This window comes from Cupressus sempervirens, chromosome 3 (assembly GCF_028749045.1).
Source record: "Cupressus sempervirens isolate cs-2001-9-10 chromosome 3, ASM2874904v1, whole genome shotgun sequence".
NCBI lineage: Eukaryota > Viridiplantae > Streptophyta > Pinopsida > Cupressales > Cupressaceae > Cupressus > Cupressus sempervirens.
The window spans coordinates 480,429,564-480,447,417 of NC_143120.1; the positions used below are offsets into that span (position 1 = coordinate 480,429,564).

General features: G+C 33.6%; 1 protein-coding gene across 2 annotated transcripts in view; it reads left to right on the forward strand.

Moving 5' to 3' along the window:
- Positions 1–305: 305 nt before the first annotated feature.
- Positions 306–17,854, forward strand: part of SAT32 (interferon-related developmental regulator family protein / IFRD protein family) — a 51,997-nt gene continuing 34,448 nt past the window's right edge. For both annotated transcript variants that reach the window (XM_089820425.1, XM_089820426.1), the window contains exon 1: positions 306–605. In XM_089820425.1, the coding sequence (XP_089676551.1) occupies positions 596–605 (10 nt within the window). In that variant the 5' untranslated portion in view covers positions 306–595. The remainder of the gene's footprint in view (positions 606–17,854) is intronic.

Here is a 17,854-nt window from a genome sequence, read left to right on the forward strand (position 1 = left end):
GAGAATATACCCTGTTTCCGCCGCACATAAGAACAATCCTTTTTAAAAATTCCAAATATTCCTTCAAACTTGGATGCGGTACTTTGCTGGCAACCGTGGGTTTTCCGTTTTCCAACAACGCATAAATTGTGGCCAATGAAAAAAAGTAAATCTCTGGGCGGTCAAAGGGAACAAATTAATTACGAAGGTAATTATTATTAGTAAAGCTCTAGAGATATATTGACGAAAAGTATTGATGTGGACAGCGGCAGGAAGCAAAGGAAGAACAAAACAGAATAAATACGTTTATTTTATCCTAGGGTTTCATTTCTCTCGAGTTTCTCCTATGAGATATTTTCTTGTGTAGATCTCTGCAAATATATACACATCTCAGGTTCATGGCTGTAAACCCTAGACAATTCAGAGCGCTTCATGTCCATCACACTCCTCAGAATTTTGACGATCCGGGCAATTGGCGGTTTGTTGTAGCGGTTAATTCTGCAACCAGTTGTTGTCTGCAGCAGAGAGATAGAAGTTGTAGCGGTTTTTTGGTTTGTCGTAAATAACCGGTCGGTAGTTCAATAAGGCGAGCTCTGCAGATTATTAATTATTCAATATGGGGCGAAGTAAGTTCTCATTTCCTGTCAGTTAGTTCGCTTTTCTCTAATTTTTTAATTTTAGATCTTTATAATTACTTATTTGGTTTTTGTTGTTGTTTTGAGATTTAATTATTGCATCCTGCTGGCGAAATCCATCTTCTGCTCTGTTTTTCTATGTAAATATCTAGGTTAGCTAAGCAAATATTCTCAGAATTGATGTCATACATATGCTCTCCTCGTGGAGGCTATCCTAACAAAAGTAGGAGAATTCTTGATTATATTTTTCTGTAGAAGATTGCCTTTTCAAAAGGTTTTTTCCGAGGATTTGTTTTGAACAACCCCGTGATGTAAACTTATCGGTGGATGCTTATGTTTCTTAAATTCTTTGTGGTGGCATGGAATTTTCGGTTGGGTCGAACTAAAAATGAATATCATTTCATTATTTCTTGACAAAGTTTATGTTTTTTGTTGAATAATTTGTTCTCAAGTGTTTCTTCTGGCGGTATCCTTTGGTTTAGGTACCGCTAAAGAGTGATATTTGTTATTTCTTCTTAATGAGGACTTTGTATTTTGCATCTGCCCGTATGAGTCGCCGGCTATTGTTACATCAGATCCTTTATTTTTTGTTCTTATAATTGGTAAATTGTCATTTTTTGGCGACACCTGGCTTAGATGACCCCAAAAAGGAATGTTCTTCCCGTTAAATTTACTTGGAAACCTGTTTTACTGTTGTTTAATATAACAGCCTTAGTCCTTTGTGTTTCTTACACATCCATACTAGCAAACAAAAAGAAGGATAAGCTTAAACAAGTCAAATTTATCCACAGCTGGGAAGAAAACTTAGAGCAATTGTGCCTAATGAAATCAAGCATCCAAGGGCTTGCTTAAATCTCCAACACCGCTGGTTTTTAGTTTGTTCTGACAATCATGCTGCCAGAATAGGCATATTAAAATTAAAAATTTTCCATGTGTCTTAACAGGTGTAGTGGAACTGTCGGTCTTTGCCTTTGTTGCATCTTGAATTGCTTCCTTGGTGCTTCGGATGTGTGTTTTATTATCCTTGTCACTTCCTATAAGTTGAATTTCTTTTCAAGTTCTTCCTGTGGCTTGAGTTACCCATTGTAAATCCCGGCAACCTTTGAATCCATAACTTCCATTTTTCTTCTTGGCCTCCCCACCTTTCTATCATTAGGCGAGGTCAATTTTGTAAAGAACAATTTAACAGCAAGGCTTTGCTCAGGATGAACAAAGCCCAAGAGCTTGACAGCTTAACTTGTCGGCTATCAGGCTTCACTTGGAAGTTTCTGAAATGTACCAGCATCTCATCAGTCTGTGTCCTGAGAGCTTCAATGCAGCTTGTGAATGACTGTAAGTCCGCCTGAGCCAAGCACTACATCTTTACTGCTTTCTTCCTCAATGCATTGCCCGGAATTCCAACAGTTCCTTCAGAACCTCAACCTAGGATAAAAGTTTAAATTCTGATCTTAACAAACAATCCTATCTACAAGTCAGCATCTTTAATATCCATTTTATCCCTACAGTACGTTACCGTCACTGCAGAATTAGGTGATGAAAATTCCAATGAGGGTTTTGTAATTCCTCTCATTCCTTGAATCTTGTGCTAAATGCTATTAAGATAGTATCTTGATCAATTCCAGCACTGGCAATACTGTCTGCAGGCCTGTTTGCTTCTTATGGCAATTTCTATTTGTGAGAAATGATATGCAGGGTGCACCACTGAGAATGCCGTTTGGTTTCTAGCTGGGAGTCGTATATCATTGCCTTTTGTTATAATTTGACAATCTCCATCATCTTATCTCTTGTCAAGCCGTGTTGTTGTGGGAAGCCCTATGGTAAGAGATATGAGATCTGCGTCATTAATAATTCCCCTACATATATGAATTGATGAGCTGCACACACAGGATCATTTTTCTGCTGGTAAAACAACCTGTCTCATTCAGACTGAGATTACATCAAAATGCTGTATCAAAGTACAATTTCAAATTTCTTGCTTTTGGCGGCATCCATCAAATCTCATCTCTGTTTACCTTACTTAAAGTTAATCTGTTAATGGGCGATGTATACATAAATTTTACTGAAATTATTATAGACAATCTGTTAATGGGTGATGTATACATAAATTTTACTGAAATTATAATAGACAATCACTAAAATAGGGCCTCAAACAATATAAAATAAGAGTCAGGAAAAAATGCTCTTATATTGTTGCCATTTTCAGGATTTTCTTTTAAATTTTAAAATTGTCAATTTTGTTGTAAAAGCTTTGCCTGTACAAAAAATTCAGTCTAAATGAAAACCAAAAATGAAGGTTAATGAAATTGAGAGATAGAGAGAGGAACAAAGTCAAATCTTTTTTGAATAATTAGTGATAGGGGAAGTGTTCTTGAGAGGCTCACTTTACTTTCTGTAGATATTTTTGCACTTGCATGGGTTTGTACGCATGTCAACCATCGCAATTCCTCTAAGAACTAATGCTTATGAGTAATTATCAATTAAATTAATTTTTTCTCAATAAAATTAAGAACTTTTTTTGTAAAATAAGAATGACATGTTTTAGTAGGCTTATCTAAGAAAATTGGAATGGAATTCTCATTGTTAGAGCACAAAAATGAGAAAAGTTTCAAGGACTTATATATGGAAGTTAATGATGTGACAATTGGTAAACTTGTTCTGAAGGAATGAGGGACAGATTGTAGTTAGCAAAAAGTGTCAATGGCTCAATAACAATAAAAATCTTTTCTCAACTTTGTAAATACAATAAATATGAAAAGTTGACCTAATGATCATAGATTTAAATCTCTCTGAGAAGTGGCAGATATTGTTAAATCCTGATAACTTGATCATATTAATGTTCTGATTTTTCAGATTAGACAGATCTAAAATGCACGTAATTTCCTTTATATATGGCCTCGTGATAAATACATCTCCCTAGAACAGATCGGCGATTTGCTAGGCATATTTATATGCCTTGTATTTTAACTATTGTATTTAATCAATAATTAACTATTAGTTAATGGACAAGGGCACCGATTTGTAGAAGAGTAAGTTGTTTCATGGAGGGCCAACCTAGATGGGGTTGTGTCTTATGAAAAGACAAGACCCTTGGTTGATATATAAGTAGGAGCAAGATTGTGGATAGAGAACACACAATACAATCTTAAGTCTGCTCTTCTAGCAATCTGCTCCTTAGCAATTTAATACAGAAATAAAATATAATTTCCAGAATTTATTGCAGACATCTAGAACAATAACATTCAGTCTAGAATTGTAGTAGATCGATTTGCAGTAAGGTATAAATTCTCCATCAGTATTATATCTTCAGAATTTGCAGAAAACTTACATGGTATCAAAGCCAAGTTGTTGAACCTAGGCTCTGCAAATTGACAATCAGATTTGAAAATATCTAAGCAACATCCTTCTACCTTCAATGGCCAACGCAATCAGACCCGAAGACAAGTTTGATGGAAAAGAACACTTCGTTGCATGGAAATTCAGAATTATGATGACTCTTGAAGACAATGATGTAATACAGTTTGTTGATAAGGAATCCAAGCAACCTGATGCTGATCCTCATAAAACTAACTGGATTAAAGGAAATAGGAAAGCCATGAAAATCATATTAGATGGAGTTAAAAATGAAATAGTACCTATGCTAATGAAACATCAGAGAACATTTAATTTGATGAGTGCATTAATAAATGCATATGAGGTTAACAATGCAACTAGAACCCTTGCACTAAAAAGGCAACTAAATTATATAAAAATAAGGAAATAGTACCCCTTTTGGAGGTCATTCGTTTTTTGTAACTTTTTCTTTTCTTTGTATTGTTTTTGCCATATTTCTCTGATATGGTGATATAAACATATTATTAGCATTCACATTGTTGCTTAAAATGATGAAGATATGACTATTGTTCTGAATATCTGATCATACTTTGTAAGTATGCAATGATGATGATATTGTCCTAATTGTTAGATTTAATTGTATATAATTGAATTTGCCCAATAAGGCTGTCGGACCAATGAGGGATCAAAATATAGATTGGTAGAAGGACAATAATAATTGATGCCTAGTGTAGGAAATGTTATCTGGTATATATTCTGTTATATGTTTCTTATAATTTTTCTCAGCAAGGGGCCTCTGTTTTGATGGCAAGAAATGTTGGTTATAAGTTATAACCCAACAGCTCCGGTATAATTTCAGGAACATCTCAACTCATTGTCAAAATCTCGAAGGAGAGTTTGAGATAGGAGATCATGTAGTACCCACAATACATAAATGTTATGTCTGCACTCGTGCTCACTGTGATACGGAGCTACTAGGAATTGCAACTCTAATTTATATCAACCGGAGTATTATTACTGACTGTAGATCATCTCAAATGTGTTGTTCATTGGTTAGTTCTTCGCTTATTGTTATTCAAGATGTCTGGACTGCTACATTGTAGTGTCTACATTTGTAGCATCTCCAGAAATCGATGTGTTACATCTGGGCTGAATGTCTACCTTTCATATATCTCCTGAATGTGTGAATAATCTATCTTCACTACTTGTATGTTAGCTGGTGTTGGTTGTTTTTGATAACCCCGATGCTTGTATTGCCTCTATCTTTAAACTAATGAAATGTTTGTCGAGGTCCCTTTGTTTTGTAACATTGTTATATCCTGCTTACAGATTTGGGGTTGACAACCAAATATTCATCCTTCGTGGAGTATCGTGTTCATATGGTTTGAAGATGTTCACGTTGGAGGATTCATGTGTTGGCCTTCTTTGTATGCCCGCTCCCTTCCATTACTTATCTGCTTCCGTCTGTGATTCTCTGTAATGTCCCCACTTTAACATATAAATTAAATAATTAATAAGTATTGTATATTAATATTAATATTAAAATAATAATATTTTATAAATAATATTATATTATAATCATGTAATAATATCATATTATATTGTATTATAATGGTAATCTGAAAATATAAATCTAATACAAGAACAATGATATTATCATTATGATATATATTAATATAGTATTACTATATCAATACAATATAAATATAGTTGATATATTAAATGTAATATAACTATTAATATAATATATCTTATTATATTAATTGTTATAACTAAGCTTAAAATATATAATTAATATAATATAACTATATTATTATTAATATAATGAAAGGACGTGACTCTTCTAATAAAACTATATATATATATATATATTATCAAAGCCATCCGGAGAAAAATATGGAAAAAGAATTTATATGAAGAGGGAAGTCGAAGATAAACCATGGACCCCCAATTTGGGTTCATTACAAATGGTATCAGAGCAATGATCCTGCCATCCTGTGTGGAAGAAGGTTTAAGCAGATCGGTGAACTATAGCAGATACTGAAAACGATTGTAGCTTCAAATGGACATGCATCAGGTGGAGAAAGTGGTCAAGGAGCGGATTGAAGATATTAGAGATTGCTATGAAGACTAGGCAAGTGAATGGGATGATGATAGTCTTGTTTGGATGATGATCATAGTTTTTCTCCAGCTGGACTTATTAAATTCCAGACTTATTTTCCACTTCCAAAGATGGAACATCAAAAGACGATAGATTATGCTTGACATTTTGAAGCTGGAAAATTATATTCCTTTCTATGTTTTGCAAATGATCTTGAAACTGGAGTTGAAGACAATGGACAAGTACGGGACATTACAGAGAATAGGACTTGGCATAAACTTAGCAAGCTAATTTTTGGCAAACTGAAAAAATCTAGAGATATTTTTCAGGATCTAAAGTTTGATAATATGTATCAGCGTACAGCTAGCAAATGATTTTAAAATGGATTCAGCTGAAGGAAACAACATTTTTATATATCCAAATATCCAGTGTTAGTAACCCTAGGGTGGGCCTTGTGCTCATATCTCAAATAGGTCCTTGATGTGTATGCACCTATGATATCTATGTGTGTTAGTCACAACGACATCCAAGGGACCTAGCTGTGCTTCCGGCTTCACCATAGCTATCACCACTACCTCAACATTAATTTAATCAAATCAATCATCCTAGTCCTCAATGAAGAGGTAATCCTTACCAAGTGATCCAAACTAATTGTTGATCAAACCCCAGTAATAAGCTATGGCATAAATCAAAGCCTAGCATTTGCTTGTGATAGAAGCAACGACATAATGACCATAGACAAGATCATTCCACCGACATTTTGTTGTGTCTTGATCTGCTGAGAGCAATAGGCTGTCCCATAGGCTATGTTGAGTGCCATGGACGTTAAAATTTTCTCTCTTTCTTTAGTGTGTGCGCTAAAACATATTCTAATTTGTGCTTGCATCTTGACATTTTGTATGGTTGGATCAAATAACATCTGGTAATCTTATTAAGTCTTGCCACCTTAGTCCCACACCATGCGTTTGAAATGAGGAAACATAATGAATAGGACCTTGATCCCGTAGTTCAGTGTAAGAAATATTGAAATTTAAACATAAATTACAACCATTAAGTTCAGACAACTCTACCATTGTTTCAATGTCGTTTGAGTTGCCTTAAAAAGAAAAACCTTTGCAAAGAAGTCCTAAAGCACAAGTCTGAAAAATTCAATCTCAAATAGGACCTTTGTTCTAAAGCTAAAAATACATTTCCATCCACTCTATGACTGTAGAGTGTAATGCCCCAAGATAATCGCCTAGGGCATTAATGGATGAACAAAACAAATAAATTTTTCAAAACAAATATGTGGCATACATAGTGTGAAACGTATTGAAAATTAACTAGCCAACCCTTTAGTTGGATATGATGTGAGGTATACCAAGAGTTAAAACAACTAACACAACATATAGGAAATTAAAATTATTTATATTCAAATATTTGATTGATTCTATCAAAGCATCTTGGATATAACAATCTGAATGACATGGGACCAAATAAAGGAATGAAAGTCTTATGGAGGTAATGTATTCAATAACACCAAAATTTATTAACCAACAATTACATCAAAAAAATATAAAGGAAAATGTGAGGAAGCTAACCTCTATGAAGCTGAGAAGGAATATAAGAAGTTTTGAACACATTCATAAGTCATCTACCATATTTTAATTTGAGAGCAAAAGGAAGATCCTATTTGTGAACAACATATGATCATTTGTGAGGAAATCAAAATCATATTAATATCAATAGTGGTAAAATGGTATATGATTAAGGGATAAACACCTTAATGTGGAATGAGAGAGCAAGACCGTCATGCATTCCCAAATCATCACCCTATCACACAAGGTATGAGGTAAGTTAGATATTTTCTTTATATTGTTATTTTGAAAAATTATTAATATGAAATATCATTATTAGTAACTTTATTATTAGTGACACATTTGTTATTGTGAAGAATATTGAATAATCTATCAATGATTCTAGTTACAAAGAAATGAAATCAGAATATATGAAAAATGAAATATAAATTGAAAATATATATATGAAAAATGAAAAAAATGAAAAATAAATATATTGATTTAAGAAAAACATAAAATACATTTCAATTATAGTATAGAGAGTCTATCTCTCATCCAAATTACGTAATCTTAGATAGGGAGTTGGTGGGGGAAAAGGTGGAGTAATTTCGAGCACTTGTCGCATACGCTTGGAGCTTGTTTCACGCGCCCTCCACATCGTCATTCTACCATCAAGATGATCGTAACAAGGAGAGAGAAATTTGTTTGTATAAGAAGAAATCTTTTAAATGAACTAAGTAAATTAAATTTAATACTCATCTTCTCATCCACATTATGATATCCTAAGATAGGGAGTTGGTGGAGGGAGAGGCGGAGTAATTTCGAGCACTTGTCGGATACGCTTGGAGCTTGTTTCACGCGCCCTCTGCACTGTAAATCTACCATCTTATGATGATCATAATAAGGAGAGAGAAAGATTCCTTCCAAAAGATTATGTAAATAAGAAAGGGGAACCCTACCACTTTCCTATGGAGTCTATAATCAAGAGAGAACACCCTATTGTAGTGCTAGTTAAGGGAAAGATAGTAATGGCTCCTTTTCACAAGAACCTTTCTAGCCAAACAAGTAATCCACTAAGTAGACCACCTTGTTTGGATGCCTAACACCTGCCATCGGGGCCAAGGGGGCCAAAGTTCTGCTCTTGGGCTTAGTATGGAACTGGCTTGTATTAACTTATTATTATTCGAATTTCTTTTAAAGCTTATATATATTTATATGCATGTACTGATGCTTATTTTGTATGCAGGGTTCATAAGCCTAATGAAGAAGTATAGTCATTGCGCATTGTTAATTTTAGGATCTAATCAAGGTTATGTATGATGTGTCTACATTGTGTATGCTTCGTGTCTTCATCTGTCTGCATCGTGTCTACTTTGTGTTTTCATTCATTAAAGATGTATGTGTTATAAACCTTCTAGGCCTTTCGTAAGCAAATATGTTTTGTATCTATGGCAAAGTTTGTGTATAAAAGATTTTGCTTGAGTGCAAGCAAATTCGAGAGGGGAGGACTGTAATGTCCACACTTTAACATATAAATTAAATAATTAATAAGTATTAAATATTAATATTAATATTAAAATAATAATATTTTATAAATAATATTATATTATAATCATGTAATAATATCATATTATATTGTATTATAATGGTAATCTGAAAATATAAATCTAATACAAGAACAATGATATTATCATTATGATATATATTAATATAGTATTACTATATTAATACAATATAAATATAGTTGATATATTAAATGTAATATAACTATTAATATAATATATCTTATTATATTAATTGTTATAACTAAGCTTAAAATATATAATTAATATAATATAACTATATTATTATTAATATAATGAAAGGACGTGACTCTTCTAATAAAATTATATATATATATATATATTGAATCAACTATGGAGAAGAATCATGAGATAGAAATTATCAAAGCCATTCAGAGCAAAATATGGAAAAAGAATTTATATGAAGGGGGAAGTCGTAGATAAACCATGGACCCCCAATTTGGGTTCATTACAAAGGGAGAATCTATGAGTTCATACTTCCTTAGGATGGCTAGTCTAAGAGATGAACTTGCAAGTATAGGGACCATAATAGAAGACAAAGAGTTGTCACGTATGGCTATAGATGGGTTATCGGATTTATGGAAAACATTCTCACAAGGAGTAAGTGCTAGAGACTAACTCCCAGACTTCAACAGACTTAAAGGAGACTGCCTTCAAGAAGAATTTAGGCAACTCAAGAAAGCATTGAAATCGAAAACTGGAAATGAAGAACTTCATGTTCTCAACACAAATTCCTGCAAAGGAAAGAAGAAATAGTTTAAGACGAAGAAGGCCCCTCAAGGCAATAACAAATTCAAGATGGACTTATCTAAAGTCAAATGCTTCAAATGTTAGAAACTTGGACATTATAAGTCAGACTGCCCTGAGAATATGAAACAAGAAGTAAATTTCACAGAAGTAACTAAGACAAAAGATGACTATGATCCTGTAAATTATGTACTGTATGTAGCATTATTAAATGATGTATATAGCAAACTCAACTCTTGGGTAATTGATAGTGGGTCATCCAAACACGTTATGGGGTATAAAGAAGTATTGGATTCAATGACAGAGGAAACTGATGAAGAAGTTACCATAGGTGACGGTTCTGCACATCCAGTTAAAGGAGTTGAAAGCTACATCTTAAAACTAAAATCAGGCATCTCCTTATACCTCAAAAGAGTACTATATGTATCCGGAATCAAGAGGAACCTAATTTCTGTCACATCACTTGAGGATGATGGATATAAGGTAGCATTTATGGATGAAAAGGTAATGACCTAGCCTAAAAACTCTTCTATTAAGAAATCAAAATTGATTGGTCAAAGGAAGGGATACCTATATGAACTATGTTCGGAACTTATTTAAGCTTCAGTTCATGAAGCTGCAGATATAAACTAAGTATGGCATAGAAGGTTAGGGCACCTAAACTTCAAAGCCTTATCAACTATGGAGAAGATGGTTACTGGTTTACCTAAGTTGAACAAAGATCGTTCAAGCATATGCAAAGGATGTGCACTAGGTAAGAATACCAAAAGTCCATTTCAAAATAGCACTAGAAAAACTAACAATGTTTTAGAATTAGTCCACTCACATTTATGTGGACCTATGCTTGTTCCTTCTCGCAGAGGATTTTTTTACTATGTACTCTTTATGGATGCCTTCTCTAGGAAGAAATGGATTTACTTCTTGAAATGTAAAGAATTAGAAGAAATCCTTAAAAGATTTAAAGAATTCAAATCCTTAACTGAAAATCTTTCAGGACACAAAATTAAAACTCTTAGGACTAATAATGGAGGGGAATATACTTCAGATTTGTTTAAGGATTTTTGTAAAGAAGTAAGGATTAAGAGGGAGTGTACTGTTCCTTACAATCCTCAGCAAAATGGGGTAGCAGAAAGAAATAATAGGACAATTGTTGAGGCTGCAAGAGCTATGCTACTTGACCAAAATTTAGGATCCTATCTTTGGGCAGAGGCTGCATGCATTGCTGTCTATATTCAAAACTGTTAATTCTGTAACTTTAAATCATACTGGTCTGATTACAGATCATATTGATCTGTTCTTGCATAAGACCCCTTCTTAAGTCATTATATAATTGTCTGCTCTACTTGATAGGTATCGGCGTCTCTCTTGGACAACATGGTTTATGACTAACTAATCTCTTTTAGTCTAGGTATTAAACTAAAATTCTCCTTGGGAAGTTGCTGATTTTGAGAGAGCATTTAAGGCCGACTTTGGAAGGGACATGTCCTTTGTAAGGACATGCCCCGTGGTTACTATATTTCATAGGGTGTGGTTGTAGTTAAAGGACACAAAAAGAACATACAGTTTGCTCCTTTAAGCAAGTCTGCCCTATACGAATTCTTGCAAAAGTATAACACTTCAGAATAATAAATATATTATTGACATCTCTTTATACAAGTCAGAACTAAGGAAGATCATCTTCAACAAGTACAATAGAAGGTGTTATCTAAGTTTGATCACACAATTTGCAGAAACTTTACATGGTATCAGAGCTTTGGTAGTCGAACCTAGGCTCTGCAAATTAAACAATCAGACTTAATATATCTTAGGATTTTTGGGTGCCCAGTATATATACATGTTCCAAAAGAAAAGAGAACTAAGTTAGAACCCTCTGGGAGGAAAGGTATTTTTGTTGGGTATAGTGAAACATCTAAAGCATATAGAATTTTTATACTTGGTTAGAAAAAATATTGAACTTAGTAGGGGTGTAATATTTGAAGAAGATTTATCATTCAAAAGAGCCCTAAGTTTTGGAGATCCCTCTCCCTTAACTGGTTTTGAAGAAAATACTGAATCTTAGTTTTAGAGGGAGAACATTGAAGAAATTGAAGAGGAATTTCAAAATCTCAATCTTGAGGAAACTCAAAATTCAAAGAAAAGACCACTTTAGGCTATTAAGATAGTAGAGGAAGCACAAAACTTCGCTGTATTATTTGGAACCTTCAGAGAAAGCAAAAGACCCAAAAGATTTTCTAGTTTTGCAGCAAACATGAGTGATTTGTCTAAATTAGAACCAACCCATGTTTTTCAGATGCTATTAAACATACAGCTTGGAAGGGTGCCATGACGAAAGAATACCAATCCATTATGAAGAATGATGTTTGGGAAATTGTCCCACGACCTGAAGGAAAATCCGTTTTTTGAGATATTTGAAATCAAGCATGCTGCTAATAGTAGCATTGAAAAATATAAAGCCAGATTTGTAGTTAGGGGATTCTCTCAGAAAGAGGGTATTGATTATGAAGAAACATTTGCTCCTGTAGCTAGATACACCTCTGTAAGAGCAATCCTAGCTATTGCAGCATCGAAGGGATGGAAAGTACATCAGATGGATGTAAAAACAACATTTTTGAATGGAAAGATAACAAAAGAGGTATATTTGGAGCAACCTAAAAGATTTGAAACTCATAACCCTAAAGTTTTTGTTTGTAGGCTTCAGAAAGTTCTCTTTGGGCTTAAACAGGCTATAAGGGCTTGGAATGAAAGAATTGATAAGTATCTCATTGGCTTAGGATTCTCCAAGAATGAAGCTGATCCAAATCTATGTTATAAAAGGGATAAAGATGATATGATAATTTTGATACTGTATGTTGATGATTTACTAATAACAGGTAATGAACATCTCATAGATCAATGTAAAAAAGATCTAATCAGAGAATTTGAGATGAAAGATTTAGGGCTCCTTCATTACTTCTTAGGATTGGAAGTATGGCAGAATTTTGATAGCATCCTACTTAATCAAGGAAAGTGTACATTAGACATCTTGAAGAGATTTGGAATGTGGAACTGCAGGCCTATGTCTTCTTCAATGGAGACTAATCTACATAAACTTAAGGAAGCAACAACAGAATCACCTTCCATCGATTCTACTCTTTATAGACCGATGATTGGGTCCCTTATGTACTTGGTAAATAGAAGACCTGATATTTGCTATGATGTTAATGCCTTAAGTTAGTTTATGTGTGAGCCAAAGGAGATTCACCTAGTTGCAGTCAAACACATCATGAGATACTTACAAGGCACTCTTAACCTTGGGCTCAGGTATGAGAAAGTTGAATTGGACCTTCATGGGTACACAGACTCAGATTGGGTTGGAAGCATTATTGACAGGAAAATCACTTTAGGATGCTGTTTTAATTTAGGCTTAGTGATGATATCATGGATATGTAGAAAGTAGGCATCAATAGCACAAAGTTCCACAGAAGTTGAATACATTGTAGTTGCAATGGTTTCTCGGGAAGCAGTTTGGCTCAAAAAGTTACTTGTGGGTTATTTGGTCAACCCATGAATCCCACTATCATTCATTGTGATAATCAGAGTTGTATCAAGCTTTTTGTGAATCCAGTTTTTCATGACAGATCCAAGCATATTGAAATTCCTTACCATTATGTAAGAGATATAGTGACATGAACACTGTCAAGTTAAAATACATTTGTATTGCAGATCAGACAATAGATATTCTTACTAAACCTCTCTCTCGAGTGTAGATAGATCACTTCAAAAAGTACTTGGTATGGTTGAATTATAATTCATTTGTATCTTTGATTATAAATAAAATAATAGTGTTAAATTATTATTGTTAGGCTATTCATTGTTATGGGCTTCACCATTTGTGTTTATTATCTAAAGAGGTGACGAACTCTGTGATAATAAATAGACATTATACGAGATGCCGATCTCTGAGATAATGTTCTAAAACAGTAGGGAACTACTAGCAGATCTGGATGAATTAAAGATCATATTGTGTTATAGACATTTCTATGCCTATGAGTAACGGAAGAATTTAATCATTTTCTGGATTTTATCCTGTGTGTTGCATCACATGTAATATTGTTAATATTGTTATCACAAGTAGTAGTGATAATTCATATTACAGGTTTAGTAATATGACAAAGTATCATGTGTACCATGATGCTACATGCTTGGAAGAATCATATAGGTACAAAGTACAAATCTATGCTTAATAATGTTGCTAGATATGTCTCTCTCATTTATATTATCAAGTTAAAAGGTAGTGTTAAGTCTTGATAACTTGATCATATTAATGTTCTGATTTTTTAGATTAGACAGATCTAAAATGCATGTAATTTCTTTTATCTGTGGCCTAGTGATAAATACATCTCCTTAGAATAGATCGGCAATTTGCTAGGCATATTTATATGCCTTGTATTTGACTATTGTAGGTGATTAATAATTAACTATTAATTAATGGACAAGGGTGCCGATTTGTAGAGGAGTAAGTTGTTTCATGGAGGGCTGACCTAGAAGGGGTCGTGTCTTATGAAAAGACAAGACCCTTGGCTAATATATAAGTAGGTGCAAGATTGTGGATAGAGAACACACAATACAATCTTAAGTCTGCTCTTCTAGCAATCTGCTCTTTGGCGATTTAGTACGGAAATAAAATATAATTTTCAGAATTTATTGCCGACTTCTAGAACGATAAAATTCAGTCCAGAATTGTAGTAGATTGATTTGCAGCAAGGTATAAATTCTCCATCAGTATTGTATCTTTAGAATTTGCAGAAAACTTACAGATATCTCTACTTCTCGTGAGAACTATTCCAAAACGAGTAGCAAGAAATTTAAGCCGAGAAGATCTCAAATTCTTGCTGATAAGTTTGCCACTTCTCTGCGATAAATCGTGAACTTCTTGCTATAACTTAACTACTTCTCTTAGGTGACACCAGTAAAACTGGGACACCCAACAACTTGCCCATTCATTGATTGTTTTGCAATTTTGAGTGTTTGGAGGGGAGGAGAGGGGTTTCTTCAGCAAAGAGATAGTTTTTGGCAGCCTTGTAGATAGATCACAAGTGGATTCGAAGTAGATTCCGGATTTACAAGTAAGTTCTCTAAATTTTTTTCTTTTAAGTGGGAAGGGGAAGAGGAAGGTATAGATTAGTTTCATATTTTACTTGACATTTGTATTTGCTCATCTTTTTACGAAGACAATTTTCTATTTCTAGTTTGGTTTAGAGTTCAGAGTCTCCGAATATGGCTGCTAGCCATCAAAATTCTACACATGGATGCAATTTTGTTACACAATGCATTTATATATATCTAGAGCAGCTTGTTTGGTTTGTTTACTCATTTGCTGACTCATTAGATGCATATCCTTATATTGAATTTTGCAAAAAAATGCATTTCTAATTAAATTTACGTCATTTTAAAATTTCTTGATATTGTCCCGAGTAGTTGCTAATTTATCTCTGATATTTGCCGAGAACTTTATTGTCTGCCTCGTTGATAAGTGGTAGAGAACAAGATTTTGAACTATGCTAATGACATTTATTTGATTTATTATTAAAGATGTTTATCAATATCCTTTAGTATGTTTTATTAATACATTTGTTTACTCAATAATTAATATCTTTGTTTCCTAAAATTTAAATATTGTCAAGGTTAATAAATTTTATTATTATCTTCTTTTGATCTCACTTATAAATATAAACCTTTATTGTATATAGAAACAAGCTGCTAGTCACAGGACTTGATTGCAGCCTATTGAAATGAGGAGGTTCCAATCTATTATCGAGGGAGCTATTAAGCAGAACAATTATATGTTGAAGTTGGATATATATAGGATTTTTCATATAAATGATAGTAGTGGAAACAAATGCTCTAGAAATTCATTTTGATGCTTAGGAGATAAATTAGATTGAAACTATATGTTTTTGAAAATGTCATTGCAAGTCACTGAAGACAAAGGCCATTTCATGTAACTTAATATGCAGGATGTCTTCACAATAATTTCATACAGAAATGCCTAGAGACATGTTGTTTCTCATGATGCGTCAAGTAAAAAAGTCACCTTTGTGGTTGTCTTCAGAGTCCTGTCATTTCGTAAGGCACGATTGGAATAATGCTGATACTTTTTGATCCAGCATTCATTTTTAGGGATTTGCCATTCACTCAACAGTTATGTAATCATGCAGTCACCATTAGGAATATATCAGTTATTTGTTATGGATTAAATTATTAATAATAATCAGTTTTCTAGTTAACATTTGGATTCCTTCAGTTATAGTAAACTGGACCTACAAGTGTCATATATGATCTGTGTGAGATGTAAACTCAGTTGTGCTTAGTAAATTCACACACATTTGGCTAACGGGGCCAGCATTGAGAGGATGTTATAAAAATCTTCAAAGTGTCAAATGATAGTTGTCCTGTGGGGAAAATGTTTAGAAGTCTTGAAGAGTGTTTGTGTCCAAGTTGCTGATATGATTCCAGAAAATTGTACTTTACCTTCTGCAGTTGGAAACTGCTGGTGGTAATAAAATGAAGTTCTATTCAAGGGTGGTTGAGGAGCTTGCCCCTATAGAGGAAGCTGTTTGACAAGCCAGCCCGCAAGAAGTCTCAAGGGTTTCTTCCACTTTGAGAATCCTCTCTTTTCCAGGTCTTATTCCATCGAAGGATAAAGTTTTATATTTGGTTATAATTGCTTCAATAATTCTGTTTTAGCTGCAAAGAGAAGTTTGTCAAGTGAATATTAATTACCAGCTGAAGAAGGTGTAATGATCAGCGCATGGTATAAGATTCATTGTAGATTAATCATAGATTCTTTTAATTCCTAGATTTCAATGTAATTCCTTGCTGTCATTGTGCTAGTAGTCCAATAGAAAACCTTAAGAGTCAGAGCAAGGCCAAGGGTAGGTCTTTTGTTAATGCAACATTAGAGTCTTATGTAGTACTAAAGATTGATATAAGGTGTAAATATTGCTGGTCAATAAAAACTTTGATGGATTACATAGGTATCATGACCATATCAAATTTGCAGCTTAATGCATATGATCTTAGCTCTCATTTTTTTGTTGTATCGTTGGCATGAGTACAGGAACTTTTACTTGCTAATACTAGACAATTTGGCTACCTTTTTAAAGTTTTGTGGATATCATATCCTTCTAAAAATGAAGATTTGCTATAATTTCTATAAATGCAACTTTTCTTTAGGAATTTCAATTTTCCATTTCTACAATATCAACTAAACATTTTTTATTTATTTTGAGCATGGTTACCAAGAATATTTATTAGTTTGTTTCTATGTTCCACAAAATCTTGGAACAAAGAAAACGATATGAAGGGCCTAGGTTTGGGGACATCATGGGGATGGTGTCGGATGTAGGTTTGGGCTTGCCATTTTTCACAATTTATCACTATGTTTTCCGCAACACCAAGTTCATACTATTTCCAACTAAATTTCACCACTTAGTGTTATAAAATAACTTGTGCAAATGAGGAAGATAATGTGAAGTATGCTGAGAATGATTTGTTATAGTGGAAAGTAATGAATTGCTTTGAGGGGGACAACCTTGAAATATCTCCAATGAGAAGAGACATGATGATAAAATAAGACTCATGATCGCCTATGTATACCTTCGTTCTACCTAGGATATTACCCAAGTCGATCTATGTTTTACTCTATAGATTTAAGGTCAACATAATTATCTAAATATCAATGTAATAATGATAATATGATCCAGTTAGTTTAGCCACAAGTTGGCTACTTAGAAGTGATAACCATACATATACTCTATGATTAAGGCCATAACATGCCACTGTCTTCAAAGAAGCATTGTTCTTAATGCTAACCAAGTTTAGATTATTCTAAACAAAATCTTCATCTTCCCATGTGGCATCTTCAACAGTTAGATTCCTCCA